At 48.9% G+C, this 24,729-nt stretch overlaps 1 protein-coding gene and 1 long non-coding RNA gene across 5 annotated transcripts; both read left to right on the top strand.

Annotated features, from left to right (window-relative positions):
* The first annotated feature begins 181 nt into the window (after nt 1–181).
* On the top strand, nt 182–23,847 carry ZNF212 (zinc finger protein 212). Of its 2 annotated transcripts, XM_049893708.1 has the most exons (6): nt 182–300; nt 4,038–4,124; nt 17,778–18,167; nt 18,296–18,422; nt 20,890–20,979; nt 21,685–23,847. In XM_049893708.1, the coding sequence occupies exons 1-6, from the start codon at nt 184–186 to the stop codon at nt 22,545–22,547; spliced, it is 1,674 nt and encodes a 557-aa protein (XP_049749665.1). In that variant the 5' UTR covers nt 182–183; the 3' UTR covers nt 22,548–23,847. The 2 variants fall into 2 exon arrangements, with proteins under 2 accessions (XP_049749665.1, XP_049749667.1); XM_049893710.1 differs by lacking the exon at nt 4,038–4,124.
* On the top strand, nt 4,132–12,736 carry LOC126081703 (uncharacterized). 3 transcript variants are annotated; one of them, XR_007518427.1, is made up of 4 exons: nt 4,132–5,067; nt 5,885–8,563; nt 8,617–8,881; nt 8,968–12,736. It is a non-coding gene; the product is annotated as an uncharacterized LOC126081703 (long non-coding RNA). The 3 variants fall into 3 exon arrangements; XR_007518428.1 differs by having other exon boundaries at nt 4,132–8,510; XR_007518426.1 differs by having other exon boundaries at nt 4,132–8,563.
* Nucleotides 23,848–24,729: the final 882 nt, after the last annotated feature.

Here is a 24,729-nt window from a genome sequence, read left to right as displayed (position 1 = left end):
CTGAGCGTGCCCTTGACAGACACAGACAGGGCCCTCCTGAACCGTCCCAGCCCAGAGCTCCAGGCTGCTGTTCACCCTCCGGCCACAAGGGGCGCGGCGGGGATGCACTCGGTGGATCCAGGCGGCCGAGACCGTCTTGGCTGGAAGGCCCCCGCTCCTAGAATGCACCGCGCGTCTCCCAGCATGCCCCTGCGTCAAGACAGCGGCGGCGGCTTCCAGCTGTGTCCGGCGCGGCCGGGAAACCAGGCGTCGCGGGCGTCGAGGGCGGCGGCGACGATGGCGGAGGCGGCGCCAGCGTGGGTAAGAGGCGCCTTGGCCCTGGGCGAGGGCGCGCCCGGCGCAGGACGGGCTCCGTGTCCCGGACTCAGTGGGGGCTTGGTCCCCGGGGCTGGGCCGGCGCCGGTGGACCCCGGCCCAGCTCCCGCGACCCCGACGCCGCCCTGACTCTACCCGGCTCTGTCCGCGTCGGGGTGGGAGCCCAGTGCTTCGCGCCTTCTTGGAGAAACTTCTCTGAGGCTGGTTTCGCCGCCGCACGGTAGCTCTCCTGCTAGTGCCAGAGCCCGCTTCCAGATTGGAGAGTCTTGGTCCCCATCGCTGCCAGCGAGCGCACCGGGCACTCGGGGAAGCCAGGACTCGTTGCCTCTCTGCGACCCGCTTGTTCTTGGCCTGGTGTGTTGCTCGTCCCCTGTGGGGGGACAGCCCCGCAAGGAAAGACCCTCACTGTGCGTCCTGGGAGAGGATCCGAAGAACTGACACGTAGCTCCTTCCAGATTCATGAGTTTACTCAGGGAAACTTACCGACATGGGCAAGCAGCTGCTCTCCAGTGGCAGCCGGCTGGAGTATTTTCCGCAACCACCTAGCAAGGGACCCAAGCCCATATACCATGCCAGCTGGGACCAAGGCTTATTGTTTCTCCCACGTCCTTGGGCAGTCAGTGTTTCCAGGGACTTCACATCCAGGCCCAGAGGTTTTTCTTCTTATTGCTAAGACGTTCTTCAGTCTTGGCTGCCGGCCCCGTCATGCCACTCCCGGCCTTGTACCTTTAGCCTGAGTCCATCTCGAATTCATTCCCAGCATGCTTCAGGGAAGAGCAAAGCTGATTCCGATAGGGAGGGGATGCATATGGCTGAGTAGCATTACCCTACAGTCCGTCCCTGCGTACCCTCCTGAGGTCCCTACAGTCCGTCCTCGCGTACCCTCCTGAGGTCCCTACAGTCCGTCCCCGCGTACCCTCCTGAGGTCCCTACAGTCCGTCCCCGCGTACCCTCCTGCGGTCCCTACAGTCCGTCCCCGCGTACCCTCCTGCGGTCCCTACAGTCCGTCCCCGCGTACCCTCCTGAGGTCCCTACAGTCCGTCCCCGCGTACCCTCCTGAGGTCCCTACAGTCCGTCCCCGCGTACCCTCCTGAGGTCCCTACAGTCCGTCCCCGCGTACCCTCCTGAGGTCCCTACAGTCCGTCCCCGCGTACCCTCCTGAGGTCCCTACAGTCCGTCCCCGCGTACCCTCCTGCGGTCCCTACAGTCCGTCCCCGCGTACCCTCCTGAGGTCCCTACAGTCCGTCCCCGCGTACCCTCCTGAGGTCCCTACAGTCCGTCCCCGCGTACCCTCCTGCGGTCCCTACAGTCCGTCCTCGCGTACCCTCCTGAGGTCCCTACAGTCCGTCCCTGCGTACCTTCCTGAGGTCCCTACAGTCCGTCCCTGCGTACCCTCCTGAGGTCCCTACAGTCCGTCCTCGCGTACCCTCCCGAGGTCCCTACAGTCCGTCCCTGCGTACCCTCCTGCGGTCCCTACAGTCCGTCCTCGCGTACCCTCCCGAGGTCCCTACAGTCCGTCCCCGCGTACCCTCCCGAGGTCCTCACGGTCTTACCGCCCCCTCCTCCCCGATAGCCCTTGGACTTGGTATGCAGAGGAGCATTGCAAAACCAGACTGCATACTCAGTGTAACCAGCAACACAGGAAAAGACATAGTAATAAAAGAGTCCCAATATCACCCAGAAGCCTCTTCCAGGCGGAAGGGAGGGATTGTAGCCAGCTGGAGACAAGGTTAGCGACATCACGTTTGATAGCAGTGATGTGTTGCTGCAAGTTCTGCAGAGCCAAAGACATTTTTAGAGGCATCAAGGCTATACATGCAACATTCAGTTTTTATCACAGCACAGGTGCCACCCTGGGTGGCAGTCAGGATGTCAAGGGCCATCCTACCCTGAAGGACGACCTTCTGTATTAAGTCTCCCCATTCAGAAGGGTGATAGCCCACCTGGTGTTAAGTGCAGCTGTGGTGTGCCTGGCTAGTGCCTCTACGTGCCACTCCACATGTATAATGGTGCCCTGGGGCAAGAACAGGGACAAGGGGCAAAACCACCATGTTGTGCACTGGTATCTGCGCTGGGCTGTTACAGTTTTCCAGTTGCTGGGAACACTGGGGAGGGTGGTGTAAATATTAGCAGCTATGTACAGCTGCCCCCAGGTGCAGCATCTCACCCAGTTGTAGGGCAGTTATGGCCACCCATGCAAGCCACATGTCCAAAGCCACCCCTTGGGCAATGGGTATGCCCCTGCCCATAGGCTTTGCTTTTGCTTCCCTAACCAACTATTGGCAACAGCTAGCAGGGTTCTAGCACAGTGTTGTCGGTGATCCAACTTATCACCCTGAGAGGCCAGAAGGTATTAGTCCTGTTCGACGCTCCCAGTAAAGGGGAACCTGGCACTTAATAAGGACTTGCTTCCATTTGCAGTAGGGCATTATACACTGTGCATGACTGTTTCTCCAACATGCTATACCTCTCTCCTCTCGCCACAACTGGGACCAAAATCCCAGTGGCACTCTTGTTGCTTTGCTGTGGCCATAGACCTCACCTGTACCCCTCAGGGTAACAGGCTGTGTCCAATTGGCACAGCTGACCTTGTATTAACACTTCTAAAGCCTGTATTTGTTTTACAGTGACCCTCGCTTGCTGGAAGGCCTCCTCTTCTTTTGTCTCTCAGTCCCACACTGCTTCTTTCTTCGCATTCTCTGTCTCTTACAGGCTCTGTCTTCTCACACCCTCACTTTCTAGAACTCTTCCCAGTTTGACCTGTCTCTCTCTCACTCATTCTCTTCCCCTCTAGTCCCCCGTATCACTTTCTTATACAATCTTTTTGTTTCTCTCTCCTTCAGTTTCACTTCTTTTTTCACTAACCTATATAGGGGTTGTAGGATATGGGCTACATGGGGTATGAAGGGTAACAATGCCCTAGGAGCCTGACAAATGCCTGTAGTTGCTTCACAGTTTCTGGGCGGGGGTAGGCTTGGACTTTATCTATCACCGCTTCAGGCATCACTCCTGTCTTACTGACCAGATAACACCCAAGTACTTGACTGACAAACCAGGCCCCTTCATTTTTTCCTCACTCACTGCCCATCCCCGTGACTGGAGGTGCCTGGCTACCTCACCAGCTGCAGTCTGTAAAGAAGCAGATGAGTTAGAGGTCAGCATGACATCACGGAAATAGTGGAATACGGCCTTCTCAGCAGGGGGAATCCACCACGTGAGGTCAGTGGCAACCATGCCATGGCATATGGTTGGGCTATGCAGGTACCCTTGTGGGAGCACAGTGAAAGTCCACTGCCTCACCTCTCAACTGAAGGCAAACTGGTCCTGGCTGTCTGAGTGTAGAGGGGTGCTAAAGAAAGCATTAGCCAAGTCAAGCACAAGGTGGTAAGTGCCCAGTGCCTCCCCCATTTGCCCCATCATCTTTGCGATGTTGGGTACAGCTTCAAACAATGGGGAGTCACCTTATTCAATTCCCAGTAGTCTACCGTCTTTCTCCAGGAGCTGTCTGGCTTGCGCATTGGCCAGACAGGACTATTGAAGGGGCTCTTGGGTGGTTTCAGAATCCCCACTGGGTGTAGGTCCTGCATGGCCTCAGTGATTTCTCGGTGCCCGCCAGGGAGGCAATACTGCTTAAGGGCCATGACCCGAGCTGGGGAGTGCAACTGCACAGGGGACCATTTAGCATTACCTTGTACTACAGTTTGTACGGCTCTCGCTTACAGGTGGAACTCACTGGAAGTCTGCAGCTCCAGCCCCAACGAGAAATCTCTGCCCAGAATGTATTCCGGTATTCTGGCTATGTATACTTGGTAGGTCTTTGGGGGTAGCCTTCCAATCTGCAGCACTAGTTTGATTTGGCACACCCTGACTGCCCCACCGCCCTACTCATCAATAGCTACACTCAGACAGCCAGGACCTTTAAACCTATCTGGGTTATCATACATCAGGTTGCATTCTGCTCCTGTGTCCACCAAAGCCAAAACACGTTGCTTGTTAGTGGGGGTCCAGCGTATGATCATTTCAATGTGTGATCTTCAGTCCCCTGTCACCCAGCGGAGGGCTTCCTGCACCTGTGGCACACTTTGGCCACACCCCTAGTTGAGGGGTGAGGGAGACTCCTACCCCTCGGCAGGGGAAGTCGTAGGCTTGGCCTCCTCTCCTGGGCTCTGGTCAAGTGCCTTTGTGGAACACAGATCTTTTGTCAGGAACAATTCTACCCCAAAGAAACACATTGTATAGAATAGACAGTTTGATCAAACTTACGGCACAAATAAGAAATGCCCTTGCAGGGAACTGCTGCATCGAGACCCCAGACTGCTTGTCTGAGATGCATGGTCCAGGCTGGGGTTGTCTTGTCACCTCCCATCAGCCATTTAAACCTGTCCATTGAAGTGCTCAATTGCCCTTATGTTTTGGGGTGATAAAGAGTGTGAAGAGTTCATTCAAGATCCAGTGGAAGCCTCTGTATAGGATAAAAAGCCCTGATATGATTTATCTGCTGAGAATACCCTGGCCTGTTGGCTTGGGGATCTGTCCCTGCACAGGTTTTAGCCTTGGCCAGGGTCTCATAGGCGGGTCAGCTTTCCTGTGCTATCCAGTGTTTTCTGATGGCAGTAGCAGTCCATGCATGTAGGCCCAGTCTAGAATGCTGTGTGAATCTCTCTGGACGGTCCTCTCTTAGATCCAGAAGGTGGTTGATTGCACATCTCTTTACTGTGGAGCAGACAAGGTTTCAGCCTCTGCAGTCAGCTGGTAAGACCGGTCTACTCATTGACTGTTTTCCACTCTCAGCAGGGGGGCTTTTCTGATGACTATCCAACCAAGTAAAAAAAGGCTTATCAGGAACAGAACTGATTTTGTTATTTTTTTGTCCAGAAGTCTCATTTCTGTAGGGACTTGCGTTATATGTCAGTCTGAGGGTTGTCAGTGGCCAGATTGAATGGCCAGGCTGTTAGCTATAGCCTGTGTCACAGTTTCCTTGTGTCCCTCCAGGGACGGCCCAACTGCAGCAATTCCCATCAGGACTTAGAGGCGAAAGTTTACAAAGGTTTGCATTAATACATCAACATTATCAGTGTGTACAATAAGGATTTGTAGGGGCCCCAAGGGACCTATCCATAGTCAGGCTGGGGCAAGTGTCTCAGTAATAGTGACCTCAGACCCAAAGTCTACCTCACTGGACTTTAATTGTAACACACGGCCTTTGCTCCTCACTGGTGACAGAGAAATTAGGCTTAATCCTCAATCTTAGTTATTTCTGAAAGAAGATCTGGTAAAAGTTGGCAAAGCCCTTACTCATTTGTGGAGCCACACCTCCACCACACCAAGTGTAAGCATGGGTCCAGCCCAGTTGCCTGGTAACCTGGAGGTGGGCCCCCTCTTTTAGTTTTTCCCTTACCATTGCAGCTGCAGCTAGGTTGCTATTCAGTTACCTTGGCAGGGGCAGATATCAGAGAATGCCGAGGTCTCTTCAAGGTCGCTCAACAGAAGCTTTCTTGAAGGGCTTTTTACTCTTTTTTTTTCTTTTTTCCCTGCTGTTTTAACTCTTGCTTTGCACTGGATGTTACAGGGTGTTCTCAGCATCAGGACCTGTTTATCCCCTCCAACTAGCTCTAGTCCCATGCTCTACCAACTGAGCTAACTGGTTTTCGCTGGCCACCCCAGGATTTCTCCCACAGAAAAGCATACAGGCCAGACCTCCCCACGTAGACATCTCTGGCCATCCTGGGATTTCCCCCGAAGATGCCTCTTGCTTCCGCAAAGGGGGCAGTAATGTTTTAGTGGAGGAGGAATATGCTGAACACAAATCCTCCAGTTGCAGCTCTGCTTCCAGCTGCCTAATTAGGGCCCTAGCGGCTGGCTCTGATTCGGACACCCCTCTCAATGCAGCCAGTAGAAGCCACCCCACATAAGCCGCCTCAGCACAGCAATCTGGCTTTTGCTTTGGGGCCTCCCATGAATATCACTATGCCCACAACAGTGGCCGCGCAACTCCCACAACCAAGACACGAACATCCTTCTTTTCTTCCTCAACATGCAAAGACTCTAGTAACTGCAACAATCCCTGTGGTGTTTTCAGGGCATCCTTCTACTCACAAACAAGTACCCAGGCATCAACAGCCTGGGCTAGTGGTCCCAGGACATGTGTCCCTGGCCACCCTGGGATTTCCCCCAGTGGAGCCTGCTTTTTCCCATGCATCTGGAAAGGCATGATGTGCCCTTCGGATCCTGCCGACTACGCCACTTGTCGGGACAGCCCCAGCAAGGAAAGACCCTCACTGTGCGTCCTGGCAGATAATTCTAAAAACTGACACATAACCCTTTCCAGATTCGTGAGTTTATTCAGGGAAACTTACTGACACAGGCAAGCAGCTGCTCTCCAGCTGCGGCCGGCTGGAGTATTTTCTGCAGCCACCTAGGAAGGGACCCAAGCCTATATACCATTCCAGCTGGTACCAAGGCTCATCGTTTCTCCCACGTCCTTGGGCAGTCAGTGTTCCCGGGGACTTCACATCCAGGCCCAGGTGTTTTCCTTCTTGTTGCTAAGACATTCCTCCACCTTGGCCGTTGGCCCAGTCATGCCACCCCTGGCCTTGTACTTTAGCCCGAGTCCATCCTGAATTCATCTCCAGCATGCTTCGGGGAAGAGCAAAGCTGACTCCATTAGGGAAGGAATGCATATAGCTGAATAGTGTTACCCTACATCCCTTCTGCCACACTCTCCGGCTTCAGACTTCTGTACATGGGGCAAAGCCACAGGTTGAAAGCAGGCTGAGCTTCCTCTCCTTGAGGACAGATGTTACTTCACAGTGTATTCTCCGGGTTTTGTTTGTGAAACTGTCTGACACTCCCCGCTCCCGCCCTTCCCCAACAAATGTCAAGACACAGAGCTGGGTTTGAGGAAAAGCCTGGACATGAACTCTTAGCTCTTCACTCTCAAGCTGGGTGATTTTAGGCACCAGTGTTCATCCATCTGTGCCTCTATTTCTGTACGTGTAAATTGAGAGTGTTCAACTAGTTACTAGATGATCTCTAAGGTTCCTTCCAGCTCTGACATTCTCATATCATTCCAAAGTTGTATTTAATAATACAGGGTGATTTTCTGTGGCAAAGGCAGGTGAAATTTAGTGGGTTTTTAATGCAGCAGTTTTTACTCCAGGAACACTTTAAAAATCATGTCAGATCTGTATGAGAACTGAGAGCCGAGAAAGTCCTGTGGTGAAGCTTTACTATGAGGAGAGTGTACTGTATTTGATTCTCGTAGGAAATGGGTGAGAACTAAGAGGGAAAGGATCGGAGGACTTACAGAACACAATGCTTGTTTTCAAGGAAGTTAGAGTTGAATTACGAAGACGACACAGATGTTCACAACATTTAGCTCGTGTGAACCCTTTAAGCTAAGCTGATTCAGAGACTTAGCTTTCTTCACAATCAAATTAGTGCTAAAGTGGGGCAGGAGGACAAATTATAAACTTCAGAGTGCTTCCTTATGACTGGCTAGGCAACATTTACCAATATGTCATCAATAGACCTTGTTAAGAGGAAGCCGTAAAGACCCACCTAAAATCCCAAATTTGCTTTAAATAACTTGTTATGGATTTGTCATCATAGAGCTTATTTAAATTGTCCTTGAACATAGTTTTATTCTCAAATGTTATCTCTTCAGTTGAAGATTCTGTAATTCTCAATTGAGAGTCCAAACAACTAGATGCCTGACTGATTCTCCTGATGAAAACGCTAAAAATGCTGGGGAGAACCCCACTCAAATATATAAAATATTTTAAAATATATATTAGTAAAGAATACTTGGAGCCCAAAAACTAAGTGAAAGAGGGAACTCTTAAGCAGAGTTCTGAAGCCAACTTTGAGGGCATTTGCTGAGCATTGATCTCCGGTGTTTATGGCCTGAGGGGACCTGGAAAACAGAAGACAAAACTCAGAGCCTAAGACGGGGAGTCTAAGAAGCCCGCTGCGCCAACCCCATTAAGCTGAACCTTCAAAGAGCGACATTCTGTGTAAGGATGAGCTGAAAGTAAGCCCTCATTCCCAGGTGACTGCAAAGAAGGTGGTGCCAGGCCTTGGTGCTGAGGTGCAGGGCAGATGATGGGGGCGCCCTTTGAGAATTCAGGGTGACTCTAAGAGGTGCGGGGCAGATGATGGGGACGCCCTTTGAGAATTCAGGGTGACTCTAAGAGGTGCGGGGCAGATGATGGGGACGCCCTTTGAGAATTCAGGGTGACTCTAAGAGGTGCGGGGCAGATGATGGGGACGCCCTTTGAGAAATCAGGGTGACTCTAAGAGGTGCAGGGCAGATGATGGGGACGCCCTTTGAGAATTCAGGGTGACTCTAAGAGGTGCGGGGCAGATGATGGGGACGCCCTTTGAGAATTCAGGGTGACTCTAAGAGGTGCGGGGCAGATGATGGGGACGCCCTTTGAGAATTCAGGGTGACTCTAAGAGGTGCGGGGCAGATGATGGGGACGCCCTTTGAGAATTCAGGGTGACTCTAAGAGGTGCGGGGCAGATGATGGGGACGCCCTTTGAGAATTCAGGGTGACTCTAAGAGGTGCGGGGCAGATGATGGGGACGCCCTTTGAGAATTCAGGGCGAAAAAAAAAAAAAATTTTTTTTTTTTTTTTTTTTTTCTAAGAGGTGCGGGGCAGATGATGGGGACGCCCTTTGAGAATTCAGGGTGACTCTAAGAGGTGCGGGGCAGATGATGGGGACGCCCTTTGAGAATTCAGGGTGACTCTAAGAGGTGCAGGGCAGATGATGGGGACGCCCTTTGAGAATTCAGGGTGACTCTAAGAGGTGCGGGGCAGATGATGGGGACGCCCTTTGAGAATTCAGGGTGACTCTAAGAGGTGCAGGGCAGATGATGGGGACGCCCTTTGAGAATTCAGGGTGACTCTCATGTAAGCTTGTCGCCTGGATTCACACTACCTGGACGGTCCAAGAAGCCTCAAGTCAAGAATTTAAAGTAGAGTCCCCAACTCTCTAGTAGAAGTAAACACAGATCTTCTCTGGAAGATCCTACATTTAACACAGACTTCATTTTTAAAATTTAATTTCTCATTCAAAAATGTATACACATATTGTTTTGTGACATTAGTTGCAATCTCCGCAATGTGACGGCACACTCCCACTTTCCACCCCGGGTTCCCTGTGTCTTTTCATCCCACTTTTTGGACAGGAGCCGCCCATTTGGTCTTGTATATCTGATTGAACTAAGAAAAGCACATTCCTCACGTGTATTATTTTTTGTTTTATAGTCCTGTCTAATCTTTGAAGAGTGGGCTTTGGGAATGTTTTCAGTTCTGGGTTAACAGTGCGTCCGGAAGCCACAGTTTCAGAGTTTCCTCCAGCCTCTGTAACACAGACTTTAGATAATTCTCATAAAGCTCTAAGAAATATGAGCTCACAATCAAAAATTACTAAAGCAGCAAGGAAAAACCATGAGGAAGAGCCAGTGAAAACAATGTGTAACAAAATTAGACCCTCAAAGATTTCAAGTATCAGAATTATCAGATACAGAATATGAAATAAGTATGTTTAGCATATTTACAGATTAAAAGAAAGCTTAGAAAATATGAGTAAAGGCCAAGAGACTGTAAAAATGACTAAACAGACTAGAAAAAAATCAAATAGAACTTGTTAGAGTGAAGAATGTAATTAAAATGAAAACGGGGAGATTGGGATTCTTATGCACTGTTGGTGAGAATACAAAATAGTGTAACCATTTTGGGAGACAATATGATGCTTCCTTAGAAAGCTAGAAATAGAAATACCATTTGATTTAGCAATTCCGCACCTAGAAGTATATCCTAGAGAAATAAGAGCATTGCAGGAATAGACATATGCACACCAATGTTCACTGCAGCATTGTTGATAGAAAAAGATGGAAACAACCTAGATGCCCATCAACAGATGAGTGAATAAACTATGGTACATACACACAATGGAGTACTACGCAGTGATGAGGAGCAATGATGAACCTACGAACCATCTCAAAGTGGATGAATCTGGAGGGCATTATGTTGAGTGAAATAAGTCAATCACAAAAGGACAAATATTGTATGAGACCAGTACTATGAAAACTCGTAAAAGGTTATACACAAAAAGAAACAATCTTTGATGGTTACCAAGGAGGGGAGGGATGAGGATGGAAAAACACTAAGTAGGTAATAGGTAAGTGGTAAGGTAAGACGGTAAGTAGATAATAATAGAGAAGCCAGTACAACTCTGTCAGAGGCAAGGTCACGGACGCTCCATAGACACATCCAAATTCTTTGAGGGACTGAATTACAAGGCTGAGGGCTGTGGGGACCATGGTCTCAGGGAACATCTAGCTCAATTGGCATAGCACAGTTTATGAAGAAAATGTTCTACATTCTACTTTGGTGAGTAGCGTCTGGGGTTTTAAAAGCTTGTAAGCGACCATCTAAGATACTCCACTGGTCTCATCCCACCTGGAGCAAGGGAGAATGAAGAAAACTAAAGACATAAGGAAAAGACTAGTCCAAAGGACTAATGGACCACAACTACCACAACCTCCACCAGACTGAGTCCAGCACAACTAGATGGTACCCAGCTACTACCATCGACTGCTCTGACAGGGATCACAGTAGAGGGTCCCAGACAGAGCTGGAGAAAAATGTAGAACAAAATACTGACTCACAAAAAAAGACCAGACTTACTGGCCTGACAGACTGGAGAAATCCCAAGAGTATGGCCCCCAGCCACCCTCTTAGCTCAGTAATGAAGTCACTCTTGAGGTTCACCCTTCAGCCAAAGATAGGCCCATAAAACAAGACTAAAGGTGCATACCAGCCCAGGGGTGAGGACCAGAAGGCAGGAGGGGACAGGAAAGCTGGTAATAGGGAACCCAAGGTCAAGAAGGGGGGAGTGCCGTCACGTCATGGGAATGGTAATCAGTGTCACAAAAAATACGTGTGCTAATTGTCTAATGAGAAGCTAGTTCTGTAAACCTTCATCTAAAGTACAATAAAAAAAAAAAGAAAAAGTCGGTGGAAAGCTTTACTGAGCACATTAGAAATCCTGAGGGGGTAAGTAGCTTGATGGTAGAGTGGAAGAATACAGCACAGAGTAAAAAAAAAAAAAGACAGAAAACATGAAAAGGGAGATAAGAGATGGAAGATAGAATGAAAAAGTAACGTAATTGGAATTCACACATGTGCACACAAAGGTGCACACACGTGTGTGCAGACTGCACTGGAAGCCATATTTGATGAGGACCTAATGGCTGAGAGTATTGTAAAACCAAAAAACCAAACCAAACCTGTTGCTATTGAGTCGATTCCGACTCATACCAACCCTATAGGGCAGGGTAGAACTGCCCCATAGGGCTCCCAAGGAGCGACTGCTAGATTCGAACTGCTGACCATTTAGTTAGCAGCTGAGCTCTTAACCACTGAGCCACCAGGGCTCCAAGAGTATTGTAAAACTGATGCAAAATATTAATACATAGAAGCCTAGTGGATCTCAGTTAGAATATATGAAAAGAAATCACCTTGATGTATAGTAGTGAAAGTATAAAATGCAAGGCAGAGAAAGATTTCTAAAGCATCCAGATAAAGATACATTCAAGTGAACCACAGTACAACTAAGGGGTTAACTTCTCGACAGCAGTGATGGAAGCCAGGATAGCAATGACACCATCAATGAGCTGAAGGAAAATAACTGTGATCCCAGAATTTAATACTTAGCAGAAATGTTTTCCAAAAAGAAGAGTATACGTCATAGGCATCATCAAACACCTCGCGGGGTTGAATTTCTGGGTTTGAAGTATTAGAACCATGGTCTTGCGGGACATTGCAGTTAAATGGCGTAGTATAGTTCATAAAGTTTATGTTCTATACCCTAGTTTGGTGAGTAGTGTCAACTGGGATCTTAAAAGTTCGGTAGCAGCCATCTGAAATACAACTAATTATTCGTCTCTACTTGTCTGGAGCAAAAGGGGAAGACGGAAACCAAAGACTCAAAAGAAAAAAACTAGTCTACAGGGCAAACAGTCCATGCAAACCACAGCCTCATCTACCCTGATACCAGAACAGCTAGGTGGTGCCTGGCTACTCCTGCTGACTGTTCTAATCAGGGCCACAATAGGTGAACCCTGGTAGAATGGGAGAAGAATGTAGAACAGAACCTCAAAATCCCAAAAACAAAACAACCAGACCTACTGGACTGGTTGAGACTGGAGGACTCATTGAGACTACTGCCCTGAGATAACTCTTCAAACCTTGAACCTAAACTAACCCTTGAGGTCACCTTGTAGCTAAATAACAAATAGGCTCAAAAAATAATGACTATCACCTGTAAGTACTGTGCTGCTTTAAAAAATCAGCTGTATGAGACCAAATGCTTGACAATTACTTTAAAACAAAGATGAGAATATAAGGGGGGAGGGAAGTGAGATTCATGGAAATGGGACAGCCAGGATGGAAATACTGAGAATGTTATGCGTTGTAAAGAATGTAAGCAAGGTCACTGAGAAGCTTGTGTAGAAACTGTTGAATGGGGACCTAACTGCTGTGTAAACCCTCACCAAAAGCACAATAAAATAAAAATTTTAAAGGGTAAAATAGACATTTTAGGCAAATTAAGACAGTTTGCTACCAACATACGCATTAAAGGATATCCTTAAGTATCTACTTGAGGTAAAAGGAAAATGATCCTTAAATGGAAGGCCTGAAAATGTAAGAAACTATGATGATACATGAAAATGGGTAAATCTCAACAAATTATCGACTGAATAAAGTAGTAATATTTTGTCAGATTAAAAACAAAGGCATAATTAAAATACGTGACAGCATTGATGTAAGTCAGGAGGGGATAGTCAGAATTACAGTGTTTAAAGGTGTCTGTGTTTGAGAAAACTGTAAAGTTTAGAGTTTGATATTCATCCTGTAATTTCTAGGATAATTGATAAAAGACTAGAAACCAGCTGTATAACTTCCAAATTAGAAGGGCGAAATAATAGTTAAGAAAAAAGTCATCTTAAAAAAAAGGAGATGAAAAGACAGATGGGATAAAAAGCACAAAACAAGGTAAAGATAAAAATACATCAACTACAATAAATAGACTAAATGTTCTAGTTAAAAGGCAAAAATTGTTAGAATGGGGAAGAATCCAGTTACATGGTTTATAAGAGACATAACTAGAAGGTAAAAATATAGAAAAGGTTGACTGTAAAAGACTATGAAGATCCTGCCAGGAGGGGAGATGAGAGGGTAGAGGGGGTTAGACGCTGGCCGAATGGACACAAAAAGAGAGGGGAGGGAGGGAGCGGGCTGTCTCACTGGGGGAGAGTAACGGAGTGTGTAGCAAGGTGTGTATGGGTTTTTGTGTGAGAGACTGACTTGATTTGTAAACTTAAAGCACAATAAAAATTATTAAAAGAAAATATGAAGAGATACACAAGGCAAATACTAATCAAAAGAAAGTTGGCTTATCTGTATTAATACTGCTAGAGATAGGGCTACTACCTTTTCTGTAACAATAAAATACCCAAATTACCAGATTGATAAAACATTTTAAACTTGGATATACCTTGGTTGTATTTGCATTCCTGACTTCTAATGTGATTTCGTTTGTTTATTGACCATCTGCGTTATCACTTTCATAAATTATAAATAGTCTTCATTTTAACTTTTGGGTTAATTTTTCTTTCTACGTCATATCTTGGTTACAAATATTCTCTTTTGATTTGTTTTTATACTTTCGTATATTTAATGATAGCTATTTAATATTAAAAATACTCTTCCTGGAGATGAGACACTCATTCTAAGTCAGGAGTATTTAGATACAGTTCACACAGGAAAATTCACTCTCTAGGTGTACAGTTCAGTGAGTTTTGACAAACGTGTAACTGTCACTGTTACCAGGATATAGACTAGAATATTTCCATCTTCCCAGGAGTTTCCGTCTTGCCCTTTTGTAATCAGTCTCCTCCCCTGGGCAATAACTCATCTTTCTGTCCCTGTAGCTTTGCCTTCTCCAGAATGCTGTGTAAATGGAATACAGTAAGTAGCTTTTGTGTCTGACCTCTCACCCTTAGTACAATGCTTTAGAGAGTCCTTCATGGTACATGTATCAGTAGTTTGTTCCTTGCTGAGTAATATTCCTTTAAGGAGCCCTGGTGGTATGGTGGTTAAGCACTTGGCTGCTAAGCAGTGTGAACCCACAAACCCACTGGAGGCAGATGTGGCAGTCTGCTTTCATAAAGACAACAGCCTTGGAAGCCCTATGGGGCGGTCCTACTCTGTCCCACAGGGTCAGTATGAGTCCAGATTGACTCAGTGGTCCACTGTATGGATGGACCACAATCTGGTTATCCATTCACCAGCTGATAGACTTCTGGATTGTTTCCGTCACAATAGATAATGCAAAACAAAGGAAAGAAACTTGCTATCTGGAAGAGCAGGAGGTTATTGTCCTGCTCAGATCCCCACCCTCTTTTATCTGGAAAAAAAGCTGGCAAACAACAAAACCCTGAGCCACAGAAAGGAAAGAGGAGACTACAAAAAGCTAGCTGCTTAGAGATCTAAAGTTAAAAGCAGAACGGGTGTGATAAAATCTTTTTATCCAATAATCTGTTATTTTGGCTTGTTTCACTTGTATTCATCTTTTACGTTAACTTTTAATTTTTGCGGGGGGGAGATATTTAAGCTTTTGACCTAAGTATGTTTGACAGTGAATTAACCGAATGGAGGAAGTGGAGTAGGTCACGGCCTGGCTGTGTTCGATCATCCATTCTGCCCTTTCCCTCCAGACTTACACCCTTGGTCACAGCAGCTCTTTCAGATACTTCCTCTCAGTGTCTTCACTGTGGTTAGAGAAGCAGCCTCAGTGACATGTGTGCCATGTAGAAGAACATGAAGATTTGGGGATTTAGGACTAAAATGACATACAGTGGGAGATGGTGGTGAGAGGGCAGTTTTGACAAATGTGTGACCATCACCTTTACCAAGATAAAGAATATTTCCATCACCCAGAAAGTTCCCTTCGACTCCTAGCTGGCTAAGTGTTGGTTTCTTCAATCACAGTGACTCCCCCACTGCAGGAACAGAGCATAAAAATGAGAATTCTAAGGAAAAGCCAGTAGGTTGAGTGAAGTCATTTCAGAAAGTAAATGTCTATGGAAAATTTAGTATATGTTATTCACTGAACTAGCTGCTATGTTGCAAAGATGAATGAGTTAGGGCCTATAGGCCCTGCCAAAGAATTCTGTCTCTACTGTGGGGGAGCCATTGAAAGGTTTTTAGAAGGGGTAAAATGATCAATTTTGAAGTCTAGTGGGATTGTGGAGGCAAGACAAAAAACCAAAACCAAACCTGAGTTAATTTTGGGTCAGTGACCCTATAGGACAGAGTAGAACTTCCCCATAGGGTTTCCAAGGAGCAGCTGGTAGATTAGAACTGCCAACCTTTTGATTGGTTAGCAGCCAAGCTCTTAACCACTGTCCCACCAGGGCTCAGTGGAGGCACTGGTGGCAGTAAATTACATTTATTTATCGTGTTGTTGTTGTTAGGTGCCATCAAGTCGGTTCCAACTTATAGCAACCCTATGCACAACAGAACAAAACACTGTCCGGTCTTGCGCTATCCTTACAATCGTTATGCTTGAGCTCATTGTTACAGCCACTGTGTCAATCCACCTCGCTGAGGGTCTTCCTCTTATCCGCTGACCCTGTGCTCTGCCAAGCATGATGTCCTTCTCCAGGGACTGATCCCTCCTGACAACATGTCCACAGTATGTAAGGTGCAGTCTCGCCATCCTTGCCTCTAAGGAGCATCCTGGCCACGCTTCTTCCAAGACAGATTTGTTCGTTCTTTTGGCAGTCCATGGTATATTCAATATTCTTTACCAACACCACAATTCAAAGGCGTCAATTCTTCTTCGGTCTTCCTTATTCATCGTCCAGGTTTCACATGCCTATGATGCGATTGAAAATACCATGGCTTGGGTCAGGCGCACTTTAGTCTTCAGGGTGACATCTTTGCTCTTCAACACTTCGAAGAGGTCCTTTGCAGCATATTTACCCAATGCAACGCGTCTTTTGATTCCTTGACTGCTGCTTCCATGACTATTGATTGTGGATCCCAGTAAAATGAAATCCTTGACAGCTTCAGTCTTTCTCTGTTTATCATGAAGTTGCTCATTTGTCCAGTTGTGAGGATTTTTGTTTTCTTTATGTTGAAGTGCAATCCATACTGAAGGCTGTGATCTTTGATCTTCATTAGTAAGTGCTTCAAGTCCTCTTCACTTTCAGCAAGCAAGGTTGTGTCATCTGCATAACGCAGGTTGTTAATGAGTCTACCTCCAATCCTGATGCCCCGTTCTCCTTCATATAGTCCAGCTTCTTGTAGTATTTGTTCAGCATACAGATTAAATAGGTATGGTGAAGGAATACAACCCTGACGCACACCTTTTCTGACTTTAAATCAATCAGTATCCCCTTGTTCTGTCCGAACAACTGCCTCTTGATCTCTATAAAGGTTCCTCATGAGCACAATTAAGTGTTCTGGAATTCCCATTCTTTGCAGTGTTATCCGTAGTTTGTTATGATCCACACAGTCGAATGCCTTTGCATAGTCAGTAAAACACAGGTAAACATCCTTCTGGTATTCTCTGCTTTCAGCCAGGATCCATCTCACATCAGCAGTGATATCCCCGGTTCCATGTCCTGTTCTGAAACGGGCCTAAATTACTGGCAGTTCCCTGTCAATATACTGCTCCAGCCGTTTTTGAATGATCTTCAGCAAAATTTTGCTTGTGTGTGATATTAATGATATTGTTCTATAATTTCCACATTTGGTTGGATCACCTTTCTTGGGAATAGGCATAAATATGGATCTCTTCCAGTCAGTTGGCCAGGAAGCTGTCTTCCTTATTTCTTGGCATAGACGAGTGAGCACCTCTAGCGCTGCATCTGTTTTTTGCTATCTATCATAGCAAAAAAAAAAAAAATTACAAATAGTCCAGAATATCAAATAGAAAGGAACTGGTTTTAAAAAATGAATACTGGCATGGAAAAGTGCTTATAAAATAATGCTTAGTGTGAAAAGCAGGTAACAAAAGATTATATACAATATGACTTCAATTTCATCAAAAAAATTTTAAAGATGAAAAAAGCTTATGGGAAATACACAAATTCTAACAGCTTATCTCTGGATGGTGGTAATTTACATTATTTTTCTTATTTTCCAAAGTTATTACAACGTACATGTATGGTTTTCAGTATCAGAATAGAGAATATGTGTATCTTAAAAGTGGTATTAAAAACCCAAAGCCAAACCCATTGCCATCGAGTAGATGCCAACTTAGAAAGCTACAACTGGGAATTAGGTAGTTCTCAGCACCTCTGGCATGTGCGCATTGTTTTGTTTACTCCATGTTTGGAAATGACCTTGTCAGGCTGACTCTAACTCTCTTTTTCACAGCACAAGAGAAAACGTTGCTCCACACCTTTAAGTTCTTCCACACTTCCTCCACAAGCAACAGAAAAAAGCTCATACCTGCAGACTGCAGAGATCTCACTCTGGACCGTGGTGGCTGCTATCCAGGCCGTGGAGAGGAAAATGGAGTCCCAGGCTGCCCGGCTACAGAGCCTGGAGGGGCGCACGGGGACGGCCGAGAAGAAGCTGGCCGACTGTGAGAAGATGGCCGTGGAGTTCGGGAACCACATGGAGAGCAAGTGGGCCGTGCTGGGGACGCTGCTGCAAGAGTACGGGCTGCTGCAGAGGCGGCTGGAGAACATGGAGAACCTGCTGCGCAACAGAAACTTCTGGGTCCTGCGGCTGCCCCCGGGTAGCAAGGGCGAGGTGCCCAAGGTCAGCTCATGGGATTAAAAGGGAGGCGAGAAGGGAGACCAACCCTTTTCATTTAAGACTCTAAACCGCTGCCTTTTCCTTCCTGGCTACAGCTAGAGGCACTCACCATGTGGCATTGGTGATTTCAGGTGTCCAGGTCATTTGTGGATGATGAAGTCTGTCTTTCAGAGCAGGAGTGGGAGAACCTGGAGGACTGGCAGAGGGAGCTTTACAGAAATGTGATGAAGAGCAACTATGAGACTCTGGTCTCTCTGAGTAAGTTGCGTTTCCACCTCAGAATTCTCCCTCAGACATCCTGCAACTCCTGACCTGTAGCTTGTCACCTGGATTCCTAGAATCTGAGGTTCCAGTTTTGTTTGGGTTCTCAGTTGGCCTGTGCGGGGTTGAGAATGGGCATCACTGTGTCTTCTATTTCTGAGACATTTGGGAAGGTCTCAGTATTGTTTGTGCCTTTCGTATTTAAGATGGGGCGTATGGAAGCACCCAGATTTTTGAGGGATAAGAACCAGGATCAGCACAAAGCTGGTTCCTGTGAGGTGGAGGTCAGATATACCTCCACTCCTAGACCATTTCTGACAATAGCTGTTCCCCCATGGCACTCTGTACTTCTCTTCTGGGCTTGGTAATTCATTGCAGGGGCCACACAGAACTCACAGACCATACTTGTAGTTATGTGGTTTATTAAGGTTGTAACAGGCCACAACTCCGGGTCAGGATCAGGAAGCGTGTGGACAAGGTCGGGAAGACTCCCCCAAAGTGGAGAGCATACCCTTCTTCAGTGCAGGGCAGCTTCCAACCAGGACAGCTGTGTCAGCTGCCCACCACTGTGCAAGCAAGCAGGCCCCTCTCCGCCCTGCACTGCGCCCTCTCCGCCGTACATGCACCCTCTCCGCCATGCACTCACCCTCTTTGCCATGCACTTGCTCTCTCCGCTGTACATGCACCCTCTCCGCCGTACACGCGCCCTTTTGGCCATGCACGCACCCTCTCCACCATGCACTCGCTCTCTCTGCTGTACACGCACCCTCTCTGCCATGCATGCACCCTCTCCACCCTGTGTGCACCCTCTCAGCCGTGCACGCTCCTCTGTTGTGCGTGTACCCCCTGAGCCATTCAGACCTCTGCCTTCAGGGCTCCCCACGGCTAACTGGCCTAGCTCGTAGCCAGTGTTTAGCAGTTTGCTCAGCTCTCTTAGCTGTTTTCCTAGCAGCAGCTTTCTGTCATTTGCCAGGCCCTGTTCCAGGCCTCTTGCAGCTGGTTCTTCACAGCTGCACCCTCTTCTGGTCCTCTTGCTGCTGGCTCTCTGCCGCAGGGCCGCTTCCAGGCTCCTCACCATCTTCAGCTTTACAGTCCTTGACCCATATTACAGCTCTTATAGGCGATTCCCCTCATAGGAACCCTGAGTCCAGAGTGCCCCGCTCCAGGTTCTTCCTGGTCATGAGGTTCCCTCCTTGCCTCTCCTCTCTCTTTGCCTCTAAAACCTCTGTGCGGTTGGCTGCTTGTATAAGCAAACTCCTGTACGATTTCAGTGCGTGTCCTTCCCAGCAGGACGACAAAACAACCAATTCCGTTGGTGGGCTGCAAGTCACTCAGTCCTGTTGGGTGGATTTTCAAGCCACTATTTGAGTAGTAAATCAACTAGCCCAGCTAGTCGTTTTGGGAAGGTCATAAGACCATTAGATGTCAGTCAACTGATGTCTTATATAAAAGTAATTTCCTTGGGCAAAATGAACAACTCATTGTGGTAGAAAGCAACCTGGGAGGTCCCCAAGCAGTTCTCTCCAGGGAACTAGGGCCAAGGTAACAACTTCTGAGGGCTTAAGGGAAAAATTTCCCAAGCTATTTTTCCCAAAATCCAAGGCAAAAGTCTACATAAAGGAACTCATTTCAGTGTAGTATTTCTTCTCAGGGTCATGTCGGTAATATTCACTAAGATGTCATATGCGTGTATTGTGGTGTAACACAGCTAGAGCTCCCCACGCTGTTGTAATGTTCGAGAGCTTGGCAAGGAATCGCGTGTTTCCTGGCCTGAGGTGGGCTGAACAGGCCAACCAAGGTATTTTCTTTGCATTTGGCTAGATTCTAGCCAATCATTGTGGTCTCGTTTATTTCATGTTGGTTAGAAGTGTTGCTTGGCAGGTATAAATCTTTATATATATTAACTATTACATACTAAATGCATTTTATTTGGTAGATAAAATATTTCAAAACCTAGGTCCGTGGAAGAATAGCAAGAAGGCCAGTGTGCCTGAAGCAGAGTGGCAGGGGAGACAAACCGAGGTCAGGAGGTAACTGCCCTGGGCGGGTTGTGCTCTCTGGGTGCCTGGCTCCTGGCCTGTGACCATGGGGTAGAGGTTCCTGCCTTACCTGCGGTGCCTTGGCAGGATGGAGCTGGGTACCCTGGAGGAAAGCACTGCCCAAACCTGCAGCACAAGCAGACATGAAGAAGAGCTGGTGCTTGCCGAAGGACAGTGGGCTCTGGGCTGGCCCAGGCTTTGGAGGCTCTGGCGGGCGAGTGAGCAAAGGCAGCCGGGGGTTGGCTGGATGATTAGAATGGACCGTTCTTTCTTAAGTGTGCCAAAGTGCCAGGGAAAAGTGATGAGGACAGCAGCCTTGGACTCTTGCTCTTTAGTACTGACCCCTGACACTGGTCACTGTGCTCATCAGCACTTGACCAGCGCTCAGTGAGTCTCTAAGCTCAGACTGTGCCGTTTCCACCCAGAGGTTCTTGGCCAACCCGATGGAGAAGCAGAGTTGGGTGCAGAGATGCTGGGTGGCTTGGAGGAGGAAGGCCCTGGTGATGCCCACCCAGGTGAGTGGTCCCAGAATATTCCCCCACTCCCCGTCCCCCACAGCCTGTGGTGAACTCTCCCACTGCTAGACTGCCAGACGCTGATTGTGTATTATCCCCTGGCATTACTTATTCTGGACCCTATGGTTATTGTTAGTTCACCTACCTGTGTGTCTTAACTCCTTACACTACACGGGGGCCTGAGATGGAGGGCTGTGCCATACTGCTCTGCCTTGCAGAGTAGAGCCCGTGACAGGCATTGTCAGAGCTGCCGGACACTGAGAGCAGGCGGCTCAGATCCCTAGGAGTGATGCTGACTGCGGGGGAGGCAGGAGAAGAGTGCATGGTTAAGATACAGGTTTATTTATTTATTTTTTGTAATCATTCAAGTTTATTATCTTAACACTTTTACATTAGTATAGGTGTTAAGGCATACTCTGCCATTTTCACAGGGATCAAATAACACTAGAAGTATTTCACGGGAGAACTATCATTTATAACATTGTTTTTGGGACTAACATATTCAGAGTCACCATGTAGATGGATGAACACAGGTTTCGTTTTTACACGTCTGACGGCCCAGTCAGCCTCTCTTTCTCTGGATATCCTGATCCCCTCACCATTCCTGGGTGCTTTGGTTTGAGCCCTTCTGAAACTTGCAGATGTTTGTTCACCTCCAGCCAGAGGTGTAGGATTTGATCTTTTCTCATGGTCTTTCCCTTGCAGTAGACAGGGGCACGATCAAACAGGAGGTAGAGTACCAGCAGGAAGGCTTTGCAGAGCTTTCTGGAGAGTTCCTGGGCACAGCTGAAGAGCAAGCTCTCCTGAGCCCAGAGCAGACAGTGCTCTGGGATGGTCAGGGCAGCTCTGTCTCCATGGAGTCAGGCCCCAGGGGCTTGGATGCAGAGGAGCCCGTTGAGAGCAGTGGAGACCCCAGCAGGGTCAGGACTCAGGGAGGCCACCGGAAGCCGGCATCCAGTGGGCAGGCACAACTGGCTCAGGAAGGACAGCCGGGCCTGCAGCTGCAGAGGGACACCACTGGCCCCTACGGGTGTTCTGAGTGTGGAGTCACTTTCCGTGGCAAGCAACAGCTGGCCCTGCGCCAGCAAATCCACTCGAGGTGGGTGTCTCACGAAGACCCAGAGCCCAGGGAGGACCTTCGGCCCAGGCTGCAACTCAAGCCTCAGGCCAAGAAGGCCAGGCTACATCAGTGTGGCCTGTGCCCACGGATCTTCAGTTGTAAGGTGAGCCTGACCACCCACCAGCGCTGCCACCTGCAAGAGGGGCCCGGGGCCGACCCATGTACCCAGGAGAGGTTCTCGCCCAACAGCCTTGTCCCCCTCCCCGGCCACATCCCTTGGAGGAGAAGCCGGAGCACCCTCATTTGTGGCTACTGTGGCAAGAGCTTCAGCCACCCTTCCGACCTGGTGCGGCACCAGCGCATCCACACGGGCGAGCGGCCCTACGGCTGCCCCGAGTGCGGCAAGAGCTTCATCCAGAAACAGCACCTCCTGCAGCACCAGAAGACCCACCAGCGCAAGCGTGGGGGGCCAGCCCTTGAGCCTGGGAGGCCCAAAGGCCTGCTTTAAGGGGGCTGGCCCCTCGCCGTCCAGGGGGGCGGGGGGCGCGGCACTGGTCCCCCTGAAGAGCCGCTGCAGACAGGCAGGTTGGGTAGGCAGGCACAGTCTCCAGTGGTTTGCCTTCCTCTGACCCCAGGCTGGTACAGCGGCTCTCCTGAAGCCACGTGGGGCAGAGGGGTCTGGGGCCGGGCCTCTGGTGCCTCTCCACCTGCTGAGGTAGCTCTCTTGAGGTCCCCCTTGGGGGGCTGGGGAGACAGTCTCAAGGCCAGACCCAGCGTGAATGTCTTCCTGTCAGGGTTGAGTGGGGCCAGAGGTCGAGCAGGTGTATGGAAGAGCTCCAGGACGCACAGCCTCCTTTTCCTCCTGTTTTCATAAAACATAGAAGTAACTTTTAGTCAACTGCTTACCCTGCTCTGAAGAACCTTCTTTGGAATTGGATTTTTGTTGATTTAAAAAAATATATAGGCCAACACTTGTTTTCTAAATTTCAAGAGTTGTTGAAGTCGTTCCTGACATGGGGACTGGGCCTGCCCTGTAGGAGGGAACAGTTTTGGGGGCTCCTGGAGCCCACACATAGGTCAGAGATGAGGGTACAGTGTGCTGGGTGCCTCTGGGGGGCACTTGGCACTCTTCGTGGGGGCTCCTTATCTGAAAAGAACCAAGAGGAAGAGAGGAGGCGGCTAGAGCCCACCACCCAGCCGGGAGTGAACGCTGGCCCTGGGGTTGGTTTCTCAGCACACCTCCGTGCCTCTGCCAGCCCTGTCCTGCCTGCAGCCCTGTCCTGCCTGCAGCCCTGCAGCCCTGCAGCCTCTGGGATGGAAGTCTGCTTTGTTCCCTAATGCCGTTCAGATTGTACCAGCGTTGGCTGAGCTTCTTCAGACTGCACCAGTTGTCACTTGAGGTTGTTCCAGCCACACAGTGTCCAAGACGATGGAGAAAGGGCCCATGGCTGCTTGCTCAGGAGTGTGAATGGGAGTGGGCTCCTGGGCCATGGTAAACGTCCCGAGGATTTGCAGCTGCCTAGAATAAAACCTGCTACTAGCAAAAACTTGCGCATGTTGGGTTGTTTTTCTCCATTCCTTACGAATGCTTTCCTGGGCCAAGCTGGGGAGGGCCTGGAGCCTACCTAGCCTGCATCTCCCCGTAAGCCCAGGACAGACAGTAGGAGGGCAGGCATGCCTGAGAGTCTTTGTGGGACCGTGAGTGTGGTGGAGAACGGGCTGTCGCAGTGCGTGTCTGTGGTGAACAGGGGCCATCGCAGCATCTGTGTGTGCACATGTGTGGTGAACAGGGGCCATCGTGGTGCGTGTGTGTGTGAGAGTGTGATGAACAGGGGCCGCCACAGTGCATGTGTGTGTATGTGTGCACCTGTGGTGAACAGGGACCATCACAGTGTGTGTGTGTGTGTGTGTGTGTGTGCACACGCCTGTGGTGAACAGGGGCCATTGCAGTGCATGTGTGTGTGAGAGTGTGATGAACAGGGGCCGCCACAGTGCATGTGTGTGTATGTGTGCACCTGTGGTGAACAGGGGCCATCGTAGTGTGCGTGCGTGTGGTGAACAGGGGCCATCGCAGTGCATGCGTGTGTGTGGTAAACAGGGTCCATTGCAGTGTGTGTGTGTGTGTGTGTGTGTCTGTGTGTGTGGTGAACAGGGGCCATCGCAGTGTGTGTCTGCGTGTGGTGAACGGGCCATTGCAGTGTGTGTGTGTGTGTCTGTGTGTGTGGTGAACAGGGGCCATCGCAGTGTGTGTCTGCGTGTGGTGAACGGGCCATCGCAGTGCGTGTGTGTGTGTGTGCACGTGTGGTAAACAAGGGCCATTGCGGTGCGTGTGTGTGTGTGGTGAACAGGGGCCATCGCAATGTGTGTGTGTGTGGTGAACAGGGCCATCGCAATGTGTGTGTGTGTGTGGTGAACAGGGGCCATCGCAATGTGTGTGTGTGTGGTGAACAGGGCCATCGCAGTGCGTGTGTGTGCGGTGAACAGGGCCATCGCAGTGTGTGTGTGTGCGGTGAACAGGGCCATCGCAGTGTGTGTGTGTGCGGTGAACAGGGGCCATCGCAGTGTGTGTGTGTGCGGTGAACAGGGCCATCGCAGTGTGTGTGTGTGCGGTGAACAGGGGCCATCGCAGTGTGTGTGTGTGCGGTGAACGGGGGCCATCGCAGTGTGTGTGTGTGCGGTGAACGGGGGCC

Source organism: Elephas maximus, chromosome 8 (genome assembly GCF_024166365.1).
Source record: "Elephas maximus indicus isolate mEleMax1 chromosome 8, mEleMax1 primary haplotype, whole genome shotgun sequence".
NCBI classification, from domain to species: Eukaryota; Metazoa; Chordata; class Mammalia; order Proboscidea; family Elephantidae; genus Elephas; species Elephas maximus.
This window is presented reverse-complemented; position numbering and strand designations above follow the sequence as displayed.

Bases quoted from the DNA above. Each gene is read 5' to 3' on its own strand.
- ZNF212 (XM_049893708.1), top strand. From the start codon at position 184: ATGCCCCTGCGTCAAGACAGCGGCGGCGGCTTCCAGCTGTGTCCGGCG. The intron at 18,168-18,295 runs GTCAGCTCATGG...TGGTGATTTCAG, and splicing joins GCAAGGGCGAGGTGCCCAAG to GTGTCCAGGTCATTTGTGGA. The intron at 18,423-20,889 runs GTAAGTTGCGTT...GTTTCCACCCAG, and splicing joins TGAGACTCTGGTCTCTCTGA to AGGTTCTTGGCCAACCCGAT.